This window comes from Erinaceus europaeus, chromosome 11 (assembly GCF_950295315.1).
Source record: "Erinaceus europaeus chromosome 11, mEriEur2.1, whole genome shotgun sequence".
NCBI classification, from domain to species: Eukaryota; Metazoa; Chordata; class Mammalia; order Eulipotyphla; family Erinaceidae; genus Erinaceus; species Erinaceus europaeus.
The window spans coordinates 64,327,756-64,341,355 of record NC_080172.1 but is presented as its reverse complement, the minus strand read 5'-3'; the positions used below and the strand labels follow the sequence as shown (position 1 = coordinate 64,341,355).

The following is a 13,600-nucleotide window of genomic DNA, read 5'->3' as shown; positions in this document are numbered from 1 at the left end:
AGTTTAATGACTGATTCATGGTTGAATGAAACAGTAATTTATTGTTGCAGTATTCATTCTTTGGCACTCTTTGACTGTTAAATTTCAGCAACTGAAAACAGGCTTTAAGTTTTGGTGCTTTAAGATAAGACAAGGGATCAGGTGGCGGCATACCTGGTAAAGCACACACATGCCCGAGGAACTGATTAAGAACCTCCCACCCCACCTGCAGTGGGAAAGAGCTTCACAGATGGTGAAGCAGTGCTTCAGGAATCTCTCTACCTGTCCTTTCCCTCTAATTTCTCTATGTTTCTATCAAAAAGAGAAAAGGAAAAGAAAAAAAAAAAAGGCCACCAAGATTGGAAAAGTGGATTCATTGTGCAGGAACTGAGCCCCAAAATAGTCCTGGGAGCAATAAGTAAATGACAGAATTTTAGTTTTATCAAATAAATCTTAAGACGGTCATTTTTTTTGTTTGCTGAATCTCACTTTTAGGGAAACATGAACAAAAGTCCTACATGTGGGGGGTCAGATGGTAGCACAGCAGGTTAAGTACACGTGGCACAAAGCACAAGGACCAGTGTAAGGATCCCGGTTGGAGCCCCCAGTTCCCCACCTGCAGGGGAGTCACTTCATAGGCAGTGAAGCAGGTCTGCTGGTGTCTTATCTTTCTCTCCCCCAGTCTGTCTTCCCCTCTCTCCATTTCTCTCTGTCCTATCCAACAACAAGGACATCAACAACAATAATAATAACCACAACAAGGCTACAACAACAAGGACAACAAAAGGGGGGGGGGAATGACCTCCAGGAGCAGTGGATTCATGGTGCAGGCACTGTGTCCCAGCAATAACCCTGGAGGCAAATAAATAAATAAATCCTGCATATACTTTCATGTTTGAAAGTGGGAAAACAAGTTGTCAGCCTTAAGATAAAGGAAGATAGTAACAAGTTGCTTTGTTTACTGACAGAAGATGAAAGGATGAGAATATTCCTTTAGAGACTGATATTTTGAAAAGATATGATGTAATTATGTTATTTTTTTTATCTGATTGATAAGTGATAGTGATTCAAGCCACTAGAGAGAAAAAGTCAGCCTTGTGACATTTACAAGTTAGTTCTTGAAACAGAAGTAAGTATCTTAAAAAGGACCTCACCTTGCCTAATTGCAAAAAGGAAGTCAGATACTTGATGTTTTTTCCTATCTTAAATCAGTTTCTGTGTGGCTTTTTCCCTCCTTTCTTGTTTGTACTTGCCTACAGCTGTCAGATCTCATCAACTATAATGATAGTTGACATTCATGGAATTTACCAAATGGTTGATAGTATGGTCACATAGACAGTAAATTTCTTATTATTTTGCAGCATTGGAGACTTTCCCAACATGCTGAGAACATTTTAAGTACATTTGTCAGTCTTTTCACATTTGAGCTGAAGAAAACCTTAGGAGTTTATATTTGAAGACTGAGCGTGACTGCCCAATTATCAGGTCAGTATCATCCCAACCTGCAATCCAGAATATCACTGCCTCTTAAAACATGAAGTGCAGTTTTGCTATCATTCACTTCGTTGCAGGCAAAAAATGTAATGTCTTATACATTGACTGGATTCAGATGTACAAAACAGCAAACAACTGCTATGTTTTAATACAACAAAAGTTAGTTGGAATATGTGCAAAAAGTTCTTTTGGTTTGTTTTTGCTTGTTGTAGGGCCTGGACCTCACTTAGCCACCTCGCTAGTCCTAGATTTTGAACTGTATAGCTGACACCCTTTTTCCTCTTGTGCCATATTTGTTACTGTGTTCACTCTAAACTAATTGAGCTGGGACACATTAACAATGCATTCACGATATAAAATGTGTACACAGAAGTGGTTTACAAATGCAGGACTAACAGGTTCTTTTTGTTCCATTATGTAAAAACTAGAATTGTTTTCCTTGCCTTCACTGCTTTATAATTAAAGGGATTCTGAGGCCTGTTTCAATTTTACTGTGATGAGGTTGTATATCACAACAAATCAAAGACTTTAATTTAATTGCAATCTATTTTAATTCTTATTCTTATTTAGTTATTCTTATTCTCTATCAAATAATTCTTAATGTTTTGACCATAGAAGTTTAGCATGGAACCAAGAAGGACTTTAGAGCTTCTCTAGCCTGTTTTGTTTTTACCATTAAGGAAATAGTGCCAAAGCAACTGGGGACTTTTTTCCCTCAAGACCATATAACTAGTTAATGACAGAGCTGAAACTAAAATTCTACATTCCTCACTGTTTTGCTTATATCACACTACTTTTATTTCTTTTACTTCTATTTGGTAGAGACAGAGAAATTGAGAGGGGAGGAGGAAGTAGAGAACGAATGAGGTAGGGCAGGGGTAGATAGCATAATGGTTGTGCAAAGAGACTCTCATGCCTGAGGCTCCAAGGTCTCAGGTTCAATCCCCCATAAGCCAGAGCTGAGCAGTGCTCTGGTGAGAGAGAGAGAGAGAGATTGAAGGAAGGAAAGAAAGAGACAGACACCTGCAGCCCTGTTGTGAAGCTTTCCTCCTACAGCTAGGGACCAGGAACTTGAACCAGGGTCCTTGCACACTGTCATGTATAGACTTAACCAGTGTCATGTGTGTGCCACCACCTGGTCCCTGTCACACTGCTTCTTTAAGCTATGGTTTTGGATCTCTATAAAAATATTTATGGACTGGGGCTAGGTGGTGACGTCACGCACCTGGTTGAGCGCACATATTACAATGTGCAAGGACCTGGGTTCGAGCCCCCAGTCTCCACCTGCAGGGGGAAGGCTTCACAAGTGGTAACACAGTGCTGCAGGTGTCTCTCTGTCTCTCACCCTCTCTATCCCTCCCCTCTCGGTTTCTGACTGTCTATCCAATCAATAAATAAAGATAATAATATTTAAAAAATATATTTATGAACTATAGAGATATGGAAAAACAAAAAGTTATATTGTAAACACTATCATTTTTAGCTCTATTCTTACCTAGTTACTTAAACAGCCAGTTGATACCAAATATCAAATCCGCTGTGTGTTTGGTATTGATGGAATACCTTTACCACAAACCCATTGTTCTGCTCAATAACATAGGAAGGTTGAAGAAAGTCATGAAACAATAAGATGGGCTTTCCTTCTGCCTGTCATTTCTCTGAGACATGAGACCATCAAGAATTGGGTACAAGATTTCATTTCAGAAGTCAGTGTGACTAAGCTGGCAGTTAACTTTTCTCACCAATCTTCACTCCAGGATGCTGTCACCTTTCTTCACTTGTGGTTCCCAACTATACAAGGGCAGCTGGAGATGTTTCTGAGGCCACTGATCTTGGCTCCCCCAATCTTGGTGATAGCTTTCTCAGAATTTTTTTTGAAAATGATAGAGGATGGCAGTTATTAATAATTAAAACACTGTATCAGGAACTTGGCAAGATATCTTACATTCATTGACTCGCTCTTTACAGCAGCCTTATAAGTTAGATACTCTCATGCCCCTTACACGGATAAGAAAACTGAGAATCAGAAAATTTGCCCAGAATCACACAACTAAGGAAGATACAAACTATCAGCATCTTCTATTACTTGAACAACTATCTCCTCTGTTACATCTTTCTTCTTTCTACATCTGACTGCAGAGCCATATAATCTTTCCTTTTTTAAAAAAATTATTTTATGGGTGGGGGTAGATAGCATAATGGTTATGCAAAGAGGCTCTCATGCCTGAGGCTCCACAGTCCCAGGTTCAATCCCCCGTACCACCATAAGCCAGAGCTGAGCAGTGCTCTGGTGTTTCTCTCTGTGTCTTTCTCTCTCTGCATCTCTCTCAAAAATAAAAAATAAATAAAATACTTTTTAAAAAATTATTTTATTTTTCTTCTTTTTTTCTTCTTTTTTTTTTTTTTTTGCCTCCAGGCGTATCATTGAGGGTTGGTGCCTGCACTACGAATCCATTGCTCCTCCTGGAGGCCATTTTTCCCAATCTGTTGTCCTTGTTATTATTATTGTTATTGTTGCCATTGCTGTTGTTGGATAGGACAGAGAGAAATGGAGAGAGGAGGGGAAGACAGACAGGGGGAAGGAAAGATAGACACCTGCAGACATACTTCACTGCCTGTGAAGCGACCCTCCTGCAAGTGGGGAGCCGGGGGCTCGAACCGGGATCCTTATGCGAGTCCTTGTGCTGCGCTCCATGTGCGCTTAACCCGACTCCCCGAGCCATGTACTCTTTCCAAATGCCATCAAGTATGACCAGTAGTTTTGCCAGGATTGTTGGTTTTAGATTTTATTCTTAAAATACATGTGAGATGTCTTTAATACTGAAGTGAGAGTCACTAACTAGTGGCTAAAATTCACTAGGTAGTAGAAAGCAGTTAGAGCTAAAGTTACAGTGAACATATTTTATTATGTGGCATAAGATTTGTATAACATGTCCTGGAACACAATCTAAGAACACAGTTTGCTATGAATTCTACATACTGCCTTTCACTTAGAGGCAGTAGTTCTGGAAGGAATCAATGACCCTTTTGTGTGCCTCCTAAAATTTAATGTGCCCATAAGAATTGGGAATCGCTGGAGGGTGTATGAACTAGTTATGTTGTGGTTCCAGAGATTTATATGAGACTGGCAGTTAAGAAGTAAAAGGTATGAGAAGGAAAATGATATTTACTCTATTTTGAAGTTATAAAGTGTATCTTTACAGACCAGCAAGATAGCTCGCCTGGGAGGGTGTCTGCTTTGCCCATGAATACAACCCAAGTCTAGTCCTTGTGACACTGGGAAAAGCCTTGGTGCTAAGGTATCTTTCCCTCTATGTGTGTCTCTTTTCTCACTGTATCTGAAACAATTGGCCCAGGGGCTAAAGCTCCATTTAGGACTAGTAAGTGAACAAATAAATAAATATATGTATATGTGTATATATATTACAAGCTGATCAGCAGATCCTTGAAAGATTGTATAGCATTCTAATAATGTCTGTCTCTCTGCGTGTGGCTTGTAAGTAATTTATTCTATGAAAAGGATTGGGTTTGTGCAAACATTTGCCATTCAGCAAATGCAAGGTCTCATAGAAATATGAACTTGTTAAATCAAGTAAACTCAATTTACAGTAGTTTGGCTGACTAAGATATTTAAATAATATATTTTAGGAAGATACTTAAAAGTATATTTGTATTTGGTTGCATTTAAGTCTGTTTTACCATATGTAATAAAAATACAATAATAGATGTATTCTGTGAAAATGGTTTAAAAGAAATTCTTCCATATTTGTACTAATTAACTTTGTTTAAATTTAATTTCAATTTCAGAGGGATGCCAGAGCATTTTTATATACAGTCTTGAAATTTCAAAGCAAAGTCTGAGAAAAATATTTTGAGTCTTAACAGATTTTCAGTGAGATAGTATTCATATGTAACGGAATTTTGCCTGAACATTGTTAGTGAACTAGTTATGACTAATTCTTTCTGAGAACTTCTAGGATGCTTATTTGTAAATATGCCTAGTAGAAAAATGATAAAAATAATAATAATCTTTCTGAGTGGTGGTGAAATTGGTGATTTAAATGAATTTTACTCTCTTTAATGCTCAGTTCACAGTTAACATCAGAAAGTTTATTTTTCTGTCTAGTTGTGACTATTTCCTTTCTTAAAGCATTTGGTACTTTAGTTGTTGCTCCCTTTTTTGCGTCTGTATCTTTATTATGTCTTTGATAATATCAAGTTAATTTAGCCTCTGAAGATTGATTGCTTCTTGTCATTATTTTTAGACTTTCAAGATGAATCTGGAAAAACTCAGCAAGCCTGAACTGCTAACACTATTCAGTATTCTTGAAGGGGAGCTTGAAGCAAGGGATCTTGTTATAGAAGCTTTAAAGGTATGTTAAAATAAAAGAGACTATTTGGGTAGTCTTTTCTTGGGTTGTTCTAACACTGTAATTATGACAAAAAGAAAATCTAAACCAACATTATTTCTATATGCTGTTAAATTTAGAGAAACTTATGTTTTTTTTGTTTTTTGTTTTTAAGACAGACTGATAAAGACAAACATTTCGAATTAAAGATATGTTGGGGTAATTTATCATTGACTGTGTGTGTGTGTGTGTGTGTGTGTGTGTGTGTGTTTAAGATACCCTGTTAGCTTTGTAATGCATCATAAGAGCAAGCTTCTTTTGTCTATACATAGAATAAATGATTAATAACTGGTGTTTGTACATAACACAGTTTGCATGTCATTGCAAATATTCCCATAGATATAAATCTCATTTTATGTTTTCTCTTTACTTATATCCTATCATTGCATACCATGTACCTTGTGTGTAAGGAACAATGATTGGTCATCTCTAGTGTGTGTGTATATATAGAGAGATAGATGTAATTTATTTAATGCAAGAGAGAGACAGTGCAAAAGCTACAGAGATTAAGACTAGAGCACTCATCATCTCTGATATGGTGGTGCTAGGGATTGAACCTAGGACCTCAGAATCTCAGTCATGAAAGTCTTTTGCAGAACGATTATGCTGTCTCCCTAGCCCTGTGCCTAGATTTTTAATGACTCTTGTTAACATAGATATAAGTACTTACTTTGATTAGTGACTCGTTCTGCCACATCCATAGATCTTCCCCTTTTTCACTATTGATGATTCCTCTTCCCCTCTGTATTGAAAACTCTTTGTTCCCACATAACCCCATCCCACTCTTACCAATAGTCCCTGCCTATTTAAATTCAAGATACTTACTTTTATTACCCATGTTTACCATGATAAGAAAAGAATAGGAACTCAATAAATTTATAGCTCATTCCTAATCCTTACTCCTAACACTTATTGTATTTTCCACTTCTTTCCCTTGGTTCTCATCTGGACTCTTGACTCTCCTCTGCTTAGAAGTTATCAGCTTAGGGGAGTCAGGCAGTAGCGCAGTGGGTTAAGCGCAGGTGGCACAAAGAGCAAGGAGTGGAGTAAGGATCCCTGTTCAAGCCCCAGGCTCCCCACTTGCAGGGGAGTCACTTCACAGGCAGTGAAGCAGGTCTGTAGGTTTCTATCTTTCTCTCCCCCTCTCTGTCTTCCCCTCCTCTCTCCATTTCTCTCTGTCCTATCCAACAATGATGACATCAGTAACTACAACAATAAAACAACAAGGGCAACAAAAGGTAATAAATAAATAAATAGAAAAAAATAAAAAGAAAAAGAAGTTATCAGCTTAGAACTGGAAGAATTCCACTGTCTAGGCTGAACCATGTAGAACTTTGTTCATGGTAATCCTGCAAACTCAGAAAGCATATTCTATAAATAGCATCATTTTCAATAGCACACAGGTTTTATTAAATGCAGTCATTCTGTAATGTGTGCGCTTGGCATAAACGCACTCAATAAAATATTTGTTGAACAGATGAAGTGATTGTGTCATTGTGGTGTGTTGCTTTGAAAGACTGCCATACATGTTCAAAGTGAATGTTGTAAATTATTACATTTTGCAGCCTGTTCTTCTGTGTGTGCTGCTACATATGCTGCCTTCTGGTTTTAATGTTAATATAACAGATGCTTAGGTGATTGCTGCACATGTCTTCCTAAAATACATTTTTTTCTGCCTGAATCCAAATTTAGTTACTTTAGGCAGCTTCTGGCAAGTGAAAAGAGCAGCTTTGAGAAGCAACAGCTATAATTAAGGGAACATTTTGATATAAGATACTATTCAGAACCAGGCACAAGTGTCTTTAGTCTGTGCATACAGCCTGTAGGTGATAAAGTTACCTTCTGAGGCTTAAGCAACATGTAGTTTAGGTGAAATGAATAGCTTTACCAGAAGTGATACATCTTTAAATAGTCTGTTGTTAAATAAAATAAGTAACAGCTGGGGTCAAAACTATTTCTGTCCTTTGAGAAAAGCAACTGCCATGCTAAATTCTTAAAGTTAAGATGAAGTCTTGTTTTACTTGGGGAGTCGTTTTCTACTGTGCTTTGGGTTTGTGTTTTGTTTTTGGGTTATTTATGTTGTTTCTATAATATATCAAGATTTTGCTGCATTGTTTTTACAGTTCTTGCTTAACAGTAAACACCTATTGAGCTAATATGACAGTTTATTAAATTGCTTCTAATATTCCTTCTTAGTTCATACTTTTGTGGGTTAGGCTGGTTTTGACCTTTATTCTATATAACTGTTTGATTTTTCATTTTTCTCAAGTTAAAAAAAATTTACCTTTTATTTTTCTCCTTTAAAAAATAGATTTTTTTTTCTTGACATAAAATCTATTCCTAACTTTGCATCACTAAACAAAGCCACATGGCTCACTGTTATTACAAGTGAATATTAGGCTCCATTAACAGGGGTTGGATTTGTTTGTTTGCTTGTTTTAGGTTTATTTGTTTATTATGAGAAAAGCAGAATAAGAGTAGAGGGGGAAGAGACCTGATCATTGCTTAGCTCAGGCATAAGGTGGTGCTGTGAATTGAGTCTGCAGCTTCTAGGGCCTTGGGCGTGTGAATCCTGTGCTATAACAGTCCGAGCTATGTCCCCAGCACTGACAAGAATTAGGTTCACATGGTTGTATGTTATACAATCCCCATTACTCATAAGCCGCTTTTGCTATAATTGTAAATAAGATCCATTCATTTTCCAAAATTTCTGCAAACTGCCAGATCACAACTACAGCCTTCTTACGCCCCCACAGTTAAGTTCTTTTTCTCATCAAAGTGTAAAGGCCTCATCAGGCATCTCTTGCAACCAAGATATATTTTGCATAGAATTAGGGGACACCAGTAGAAAATAATGTAATATTCAGCCTCTTGTATTTGAAGTTTAATTGTTACAGAGCCTATTTATACTGTATTTTCTCCTAAATGAACTTGACATGATTTTCTGTTTTAGTGGGCATTATGTCAGAGAAAAACATTATTTATCATTGTCTTTTCCTTTGACCATTTTATTTTCATGAATGAGAGCACTGTGGGAACTTCCTATACAGTGAAAGCAAGTTATTTTGCTCATAAGGTGCCCAAGGACACTGGGAGGGAGCCACACGGTTCTGCAAGAGAACCTCAGTTCTTTTAATTTCAAGCAAATCCAGGAGATGACATCTCTAGATACTCCAAAGAAAGATGAAGATTTATTGAAGAACCATTTAAATTTGAGGAGAAACAGATCTGATTACTAGTTAAAAAAAAAAAAAAAAAGTTCGACTAAGTGGCTTTTATGTGAGTCTTTATATTGGCTATATTATCTCTGCACGTCTTAGATCTAATGAAAAGCCATACTTAGCTATGACTAAAGAAAACCTACCCTGTATTTATTAGCATCACTTTACTTTAAAGCATTCTTTAAATTACTTCTTCAGTAATTTACATGGTTTAAAAAAAAAAAGTATTACAATATTCATGTAGCTTTAGCCTAAAGACGCTTGAATTCCTTTCCACTAATGTCTTTGTCATAAAACAGGTATAACTTTTAAAACATAGGGTAGAACTTTGTTGATTTTGGCCAAAAGCCAATGCAAAATTCCTCTAGTAAGCTTTACAGGCAAAATGTAGACAGGACAAAATTAGAAATATATATATATATATTTTTCATTTTTAAAAGATTATTTTCAGGTGATTTTCTTTTTTTTTTAATATTTATTTATTCATTCCATTTTGTTGCCCTTGTTTTATTGTTGTAGTTATTATTGTTGTCATCATTGTTGGATAGGACAGAGAGAAATGGAGAGAGGAGGGGAAGATAGAGAGGGGGAGAGAAAGACAGACACCTGCAGACCTGCTTCACCGCCTGTGAAGCAACTCCCCTGCAGGTGGGGAGCCAGGGGCTCGAACCGGGATCCTTGTGCTTTGTGCCACCTGCACTTAACCCGCTGTGCTACCGCCCGACTCCCTTCAGGTGATTTTCTAATCATATAACTTCTTTTTGGGAGATTAATGTTTTTCAGTCGACAGTAAATACAATAGTTCCACATAACAATACAAACCCCACTAGGTTCTGTATCATCCTGTTCCAGGACCTGTATCTTCCCCTCTCCCACCCAGAGTCTTACTTTGGTGCAATACACCAAGACTTATTTCATATGCAGTGCTGAGGATCAAACCTTGTTCATCACACTACCACCTCCTTGGCCACAAGTTCAGTCTCTCTCTCTTTTTTATATATATATATATTTTTTTTTAATTTTATTTATAAAAATGGATACACTGACAAAACCATAGGATAAGAGGGGTACAACTCCAGACAGTTCCCACCACCAGAACTCCATATCCCATCCCCTCCCTTGATAATTTTCCTATTCTTTAACCCTCTGGGATTATGGACCCAAGGTCATTGTGGGATGCAGAAGGTGGAAGGTCTGGTTTGAATGCGTAACTAACTATATCACTCAAACAACTGTGAGTTTTTTAAATAGCTAAGCTTAAAATCTTTAAATCTAAATATTGCATATTTACTTTTGCTTAAAATATTCCACAACTATTTTTAATTATATTTCATATGAAGAACTTTTAGTGGTATGCTGTCTTCCTTTTATAGTGTTGAGTTTATAAACTAAGTCATATTATTTATTACATATACCCTCTAACCTTGGTTACATGTCTGTGTGTGCACTTTTTGTACTTTGGGTGCTATCATGGTTATCCCTGAGTAACAGAATATTATTTGAATTTTAGTTTCAGAAATACTTGGGGTTTGTTTGTTTTTGTCATTACTGGAGTTTCAGTGACTTTTTCAGATAGAAAGAAGAAGTGAGATAGGAAGAGAGAAAAAAAAACAGCACAGCTCCAAAGCTTCCCTCAGTGCAGTAGGGACTAGGTTTGGACCTGGAGAGAGCCAATGACAAAGCAAGCACACTACTGAATTAAGCTATCTTCTGACTCTAGAAACATTCACTTTAAGAAGCAGTAATCTTATACAACTACTTCTTGTTAAATTTCTGTGTAGTAAAGATAGTTCCCTAAGAAGATAATTTAACCATATATTACTTTGTACAAAACAATATTAAAACTAGAGTTAAATTCATCCCCCTTTTTTATTGTTTCTGATATTAAGTTACTACTGTCCTTTTGCAGCACAACCTAACTCCATTGCCTGTGCCTGAAAAAAACTAACTTAAAGTTCTCAGACTACTCACTAATATATCGGAATTAGAGGATGAGGGAAAAAAATTGTGATAAAAATACTTTTTTTTAATTTTGTTATTGGATAGAGACAGAGAGAAATTAGAGAGAAAGGGGAGATAGAAAGGAAGAGAGACACCTGCAGACCTGCTTCACCGCCTGTAAAGTGATTCCCCTGCAGGTGGGGAGCTGGAGGCTTAAACCAGGATCTTTATGCTGGTCCTTGCACTTTGCGCCATGTGCGGTTAACCCGCTGAGCTACCGCCTAACTCCCAATAAAAATACTTTTTATCGCATCAGAGTCCAAGGTAGCATTTTTCAACACTTTTCATGTACATTTGACTCTCCTACAGACATACACACCCACAAGTATATATATCATACTGTACTGTGTTGCTGGTTTTCTTATACCTTATTTTTCTTCAAATGCTCATTGTCACCTCATTAACTAAGTTTTAGGATTCACTAATGAATTACAACTCACAGATTGAAAGCATTGATCGAAAGAACTCACCTTAACATAGGGGCTAGATTTCTTTATTTCATCTCTCCAGATTCTAAGACTGAAAATGAGATGTATTCAGAAGTGTTCCTTAAAAATTTTCAAAAGGATTTTACTAAGCTATGGATTCATACAACTTATTTCTTTAAAAAGACATTTTTAGAACTACCACTTGTCAGCATGATATTTATTCAGTTCACTTTACATCCATGTGAAATAGCTACTATTACTGTCACTTTACATGAAGATACTAGAGCTTATTTTTTTGATACCAAATGTATTTTGCAGACAAACAATACCAGCTAAAGAAACTATAGAAACTGACCATAAAAAATAAATGTTGTCTGTACTGGTAAAGATGAAGAAAAACACACACAACATTATTGTCTCCAACTCTCTTAAAGAAATTGGTAATTCCTATAAAATTTTTTAAAAATTTATTTTGGATAGAGACAGGGAGAAACTGAGGGAAGGCAGAGAGAGAGAGAGGAGGCACCTGCAGCACTGTTTTTCACCGCTCATGAAGCTTCCCTTCTGCACGTGGGGACCAGGGACTTGAACCTAGGCCCTTGTGCACTATATATGTGCCCTCAACCAAGTGAGTCACCACCCAGCCCCCTAATCTATCAAATTTTTAACATACACATATATGTAAAGGTAATCTCTTCGTAGAAATGTGTGTTAGAGATATACCAGGGCCTATATAGTAAAATGTTTGAGTTAAGTCACTTATTGTAGCATTGTTTGTAGAAGAAAATTTTGGAAATAATTTACATGTATATTAGGATTCTGATCAAGTGAATTATTATTTGATTGTACAGTATGCTATATAGTCACTGCAGAGAATGAGAGAGCTCATGGTCCCAGAGGTGGCACAGTGGATAAAAGCATTGGTTTCTCAGCCATGAGGTTCCGAGTTCAATCCCTAGCAGCACATGTACCAGAGTGATGTCTGATTCTTTCTCTCTCCCCTATCTTTCTCATAAGTAAATAAATTAATTATTTAGAGAGAAAGAGAGAATGAGAGCTCTATAACATTCTGCAAGATAGGTAGTAAGGGGGGGTAAGATATAGAACAGTATTCATGGTAAAGCAAGAAAGAAGCAGTATTAAGTTGAAACTGGTGAGATCAGAAATATATCTTGCAAAGCCTCTTCCTTCCTTCCTGTTGGCTTGGTTCCCTTGAGAATGGCAGGAACTCTAAGAGGATCTGTTCTGAGAAGGGAATGAAGTCAGTGAAAGGGAAGTACCAGGTTCAGTGGTAGTGTACTCTAGTGGAATAGAGCCAAAAAAGCAGGCAAGGCTTGTCATCTGCATGAGATGTTGATAAATTTGGTGTTTATTTAAAAAAAGAGGAATGCATTTTTAAGAGATTAAGGCATCTTTACTCCAATCTAAAAAAACATTGAACCCCATATGCTAGTGCTAACTCTTAGAAATAATTAACTGGTAACTACTTGCTATACAACTTTTTATCATGTCATTCATATTGCATATTGTATTTAGGGGGTTGAGAGTGAAGGTGCCAGGATAATAAGCAGTTTTCTCATTTAACTGACAGCTTCCTGTGGACTTTGTTTTTCTAATGCCTTTGAGGTAAGAAGGGGGTGGTGGATTTAGCTTTAAAATATTACCTATTTAGAGAAGACCAAGTTCTCTAGTATTTGAGGAGAGACTTCAGAAAAGATTACAGCAAAGGGGAATTTCATTGCTTTTATTCAACTTGAAACTAAAATAAAAAAGGGAAACAGCTTATTCCTGTTATTTTGACTTCCTCTTATTGTGTCTTCCTTGCCATGTGTTAGCCTTGTGATTTGAGATTAATCAGAGATTATTTCTGCTTGTCTCAATCAAGAAAAGAGAATCATTAGTATTTTAGTTCTGCCTACAAGGACTGACAGGAAAATAAGGGAAAGTCATTTTGTATGTTTGATGAACATCTTTATGGAAGGGGGACATTTATGAATGAATCTGGGAAATTACTTCCTTAGAAAAACCTATTAATGGCCTATTAGTATGGTCTAGAGTAATGGTCTAC

General features: G+C 36.8%; 1 protein-coding gene across 3 annotated transcripts in view; it reads left to right on the top strand.

Moving 5' to 3' along the window:
• Positions 1-13,600, top strand: part of CTTNBP2NL (CTTNBP2 N-terminal like) — a 67,705-nt gene that overhangs the window by 13,850 nt on the left and 40,255 nt on the right. For 2 of the 3 annotated variants that reach the window (XM_007526942.3, XM_060201880.1), the window contains 2 exons: positions 1,341-1,464; positions 5,739-5,846. In XM_007526942.3, coding sequence (XP_007527004.2) covers positions 5,748-5,846 — 99 coding nt within the window. In that variant the 5' untranslated portion in view covers positions 1,341-1,464; positions 5,739-5,747. The remainder of the gene's footprint in view (positions 1-1,340; positions 1,465-5,738; positions 5,847-13,600) is intronic. The other variant, XM_060201881.1, reaches the window with a different exon arrangement.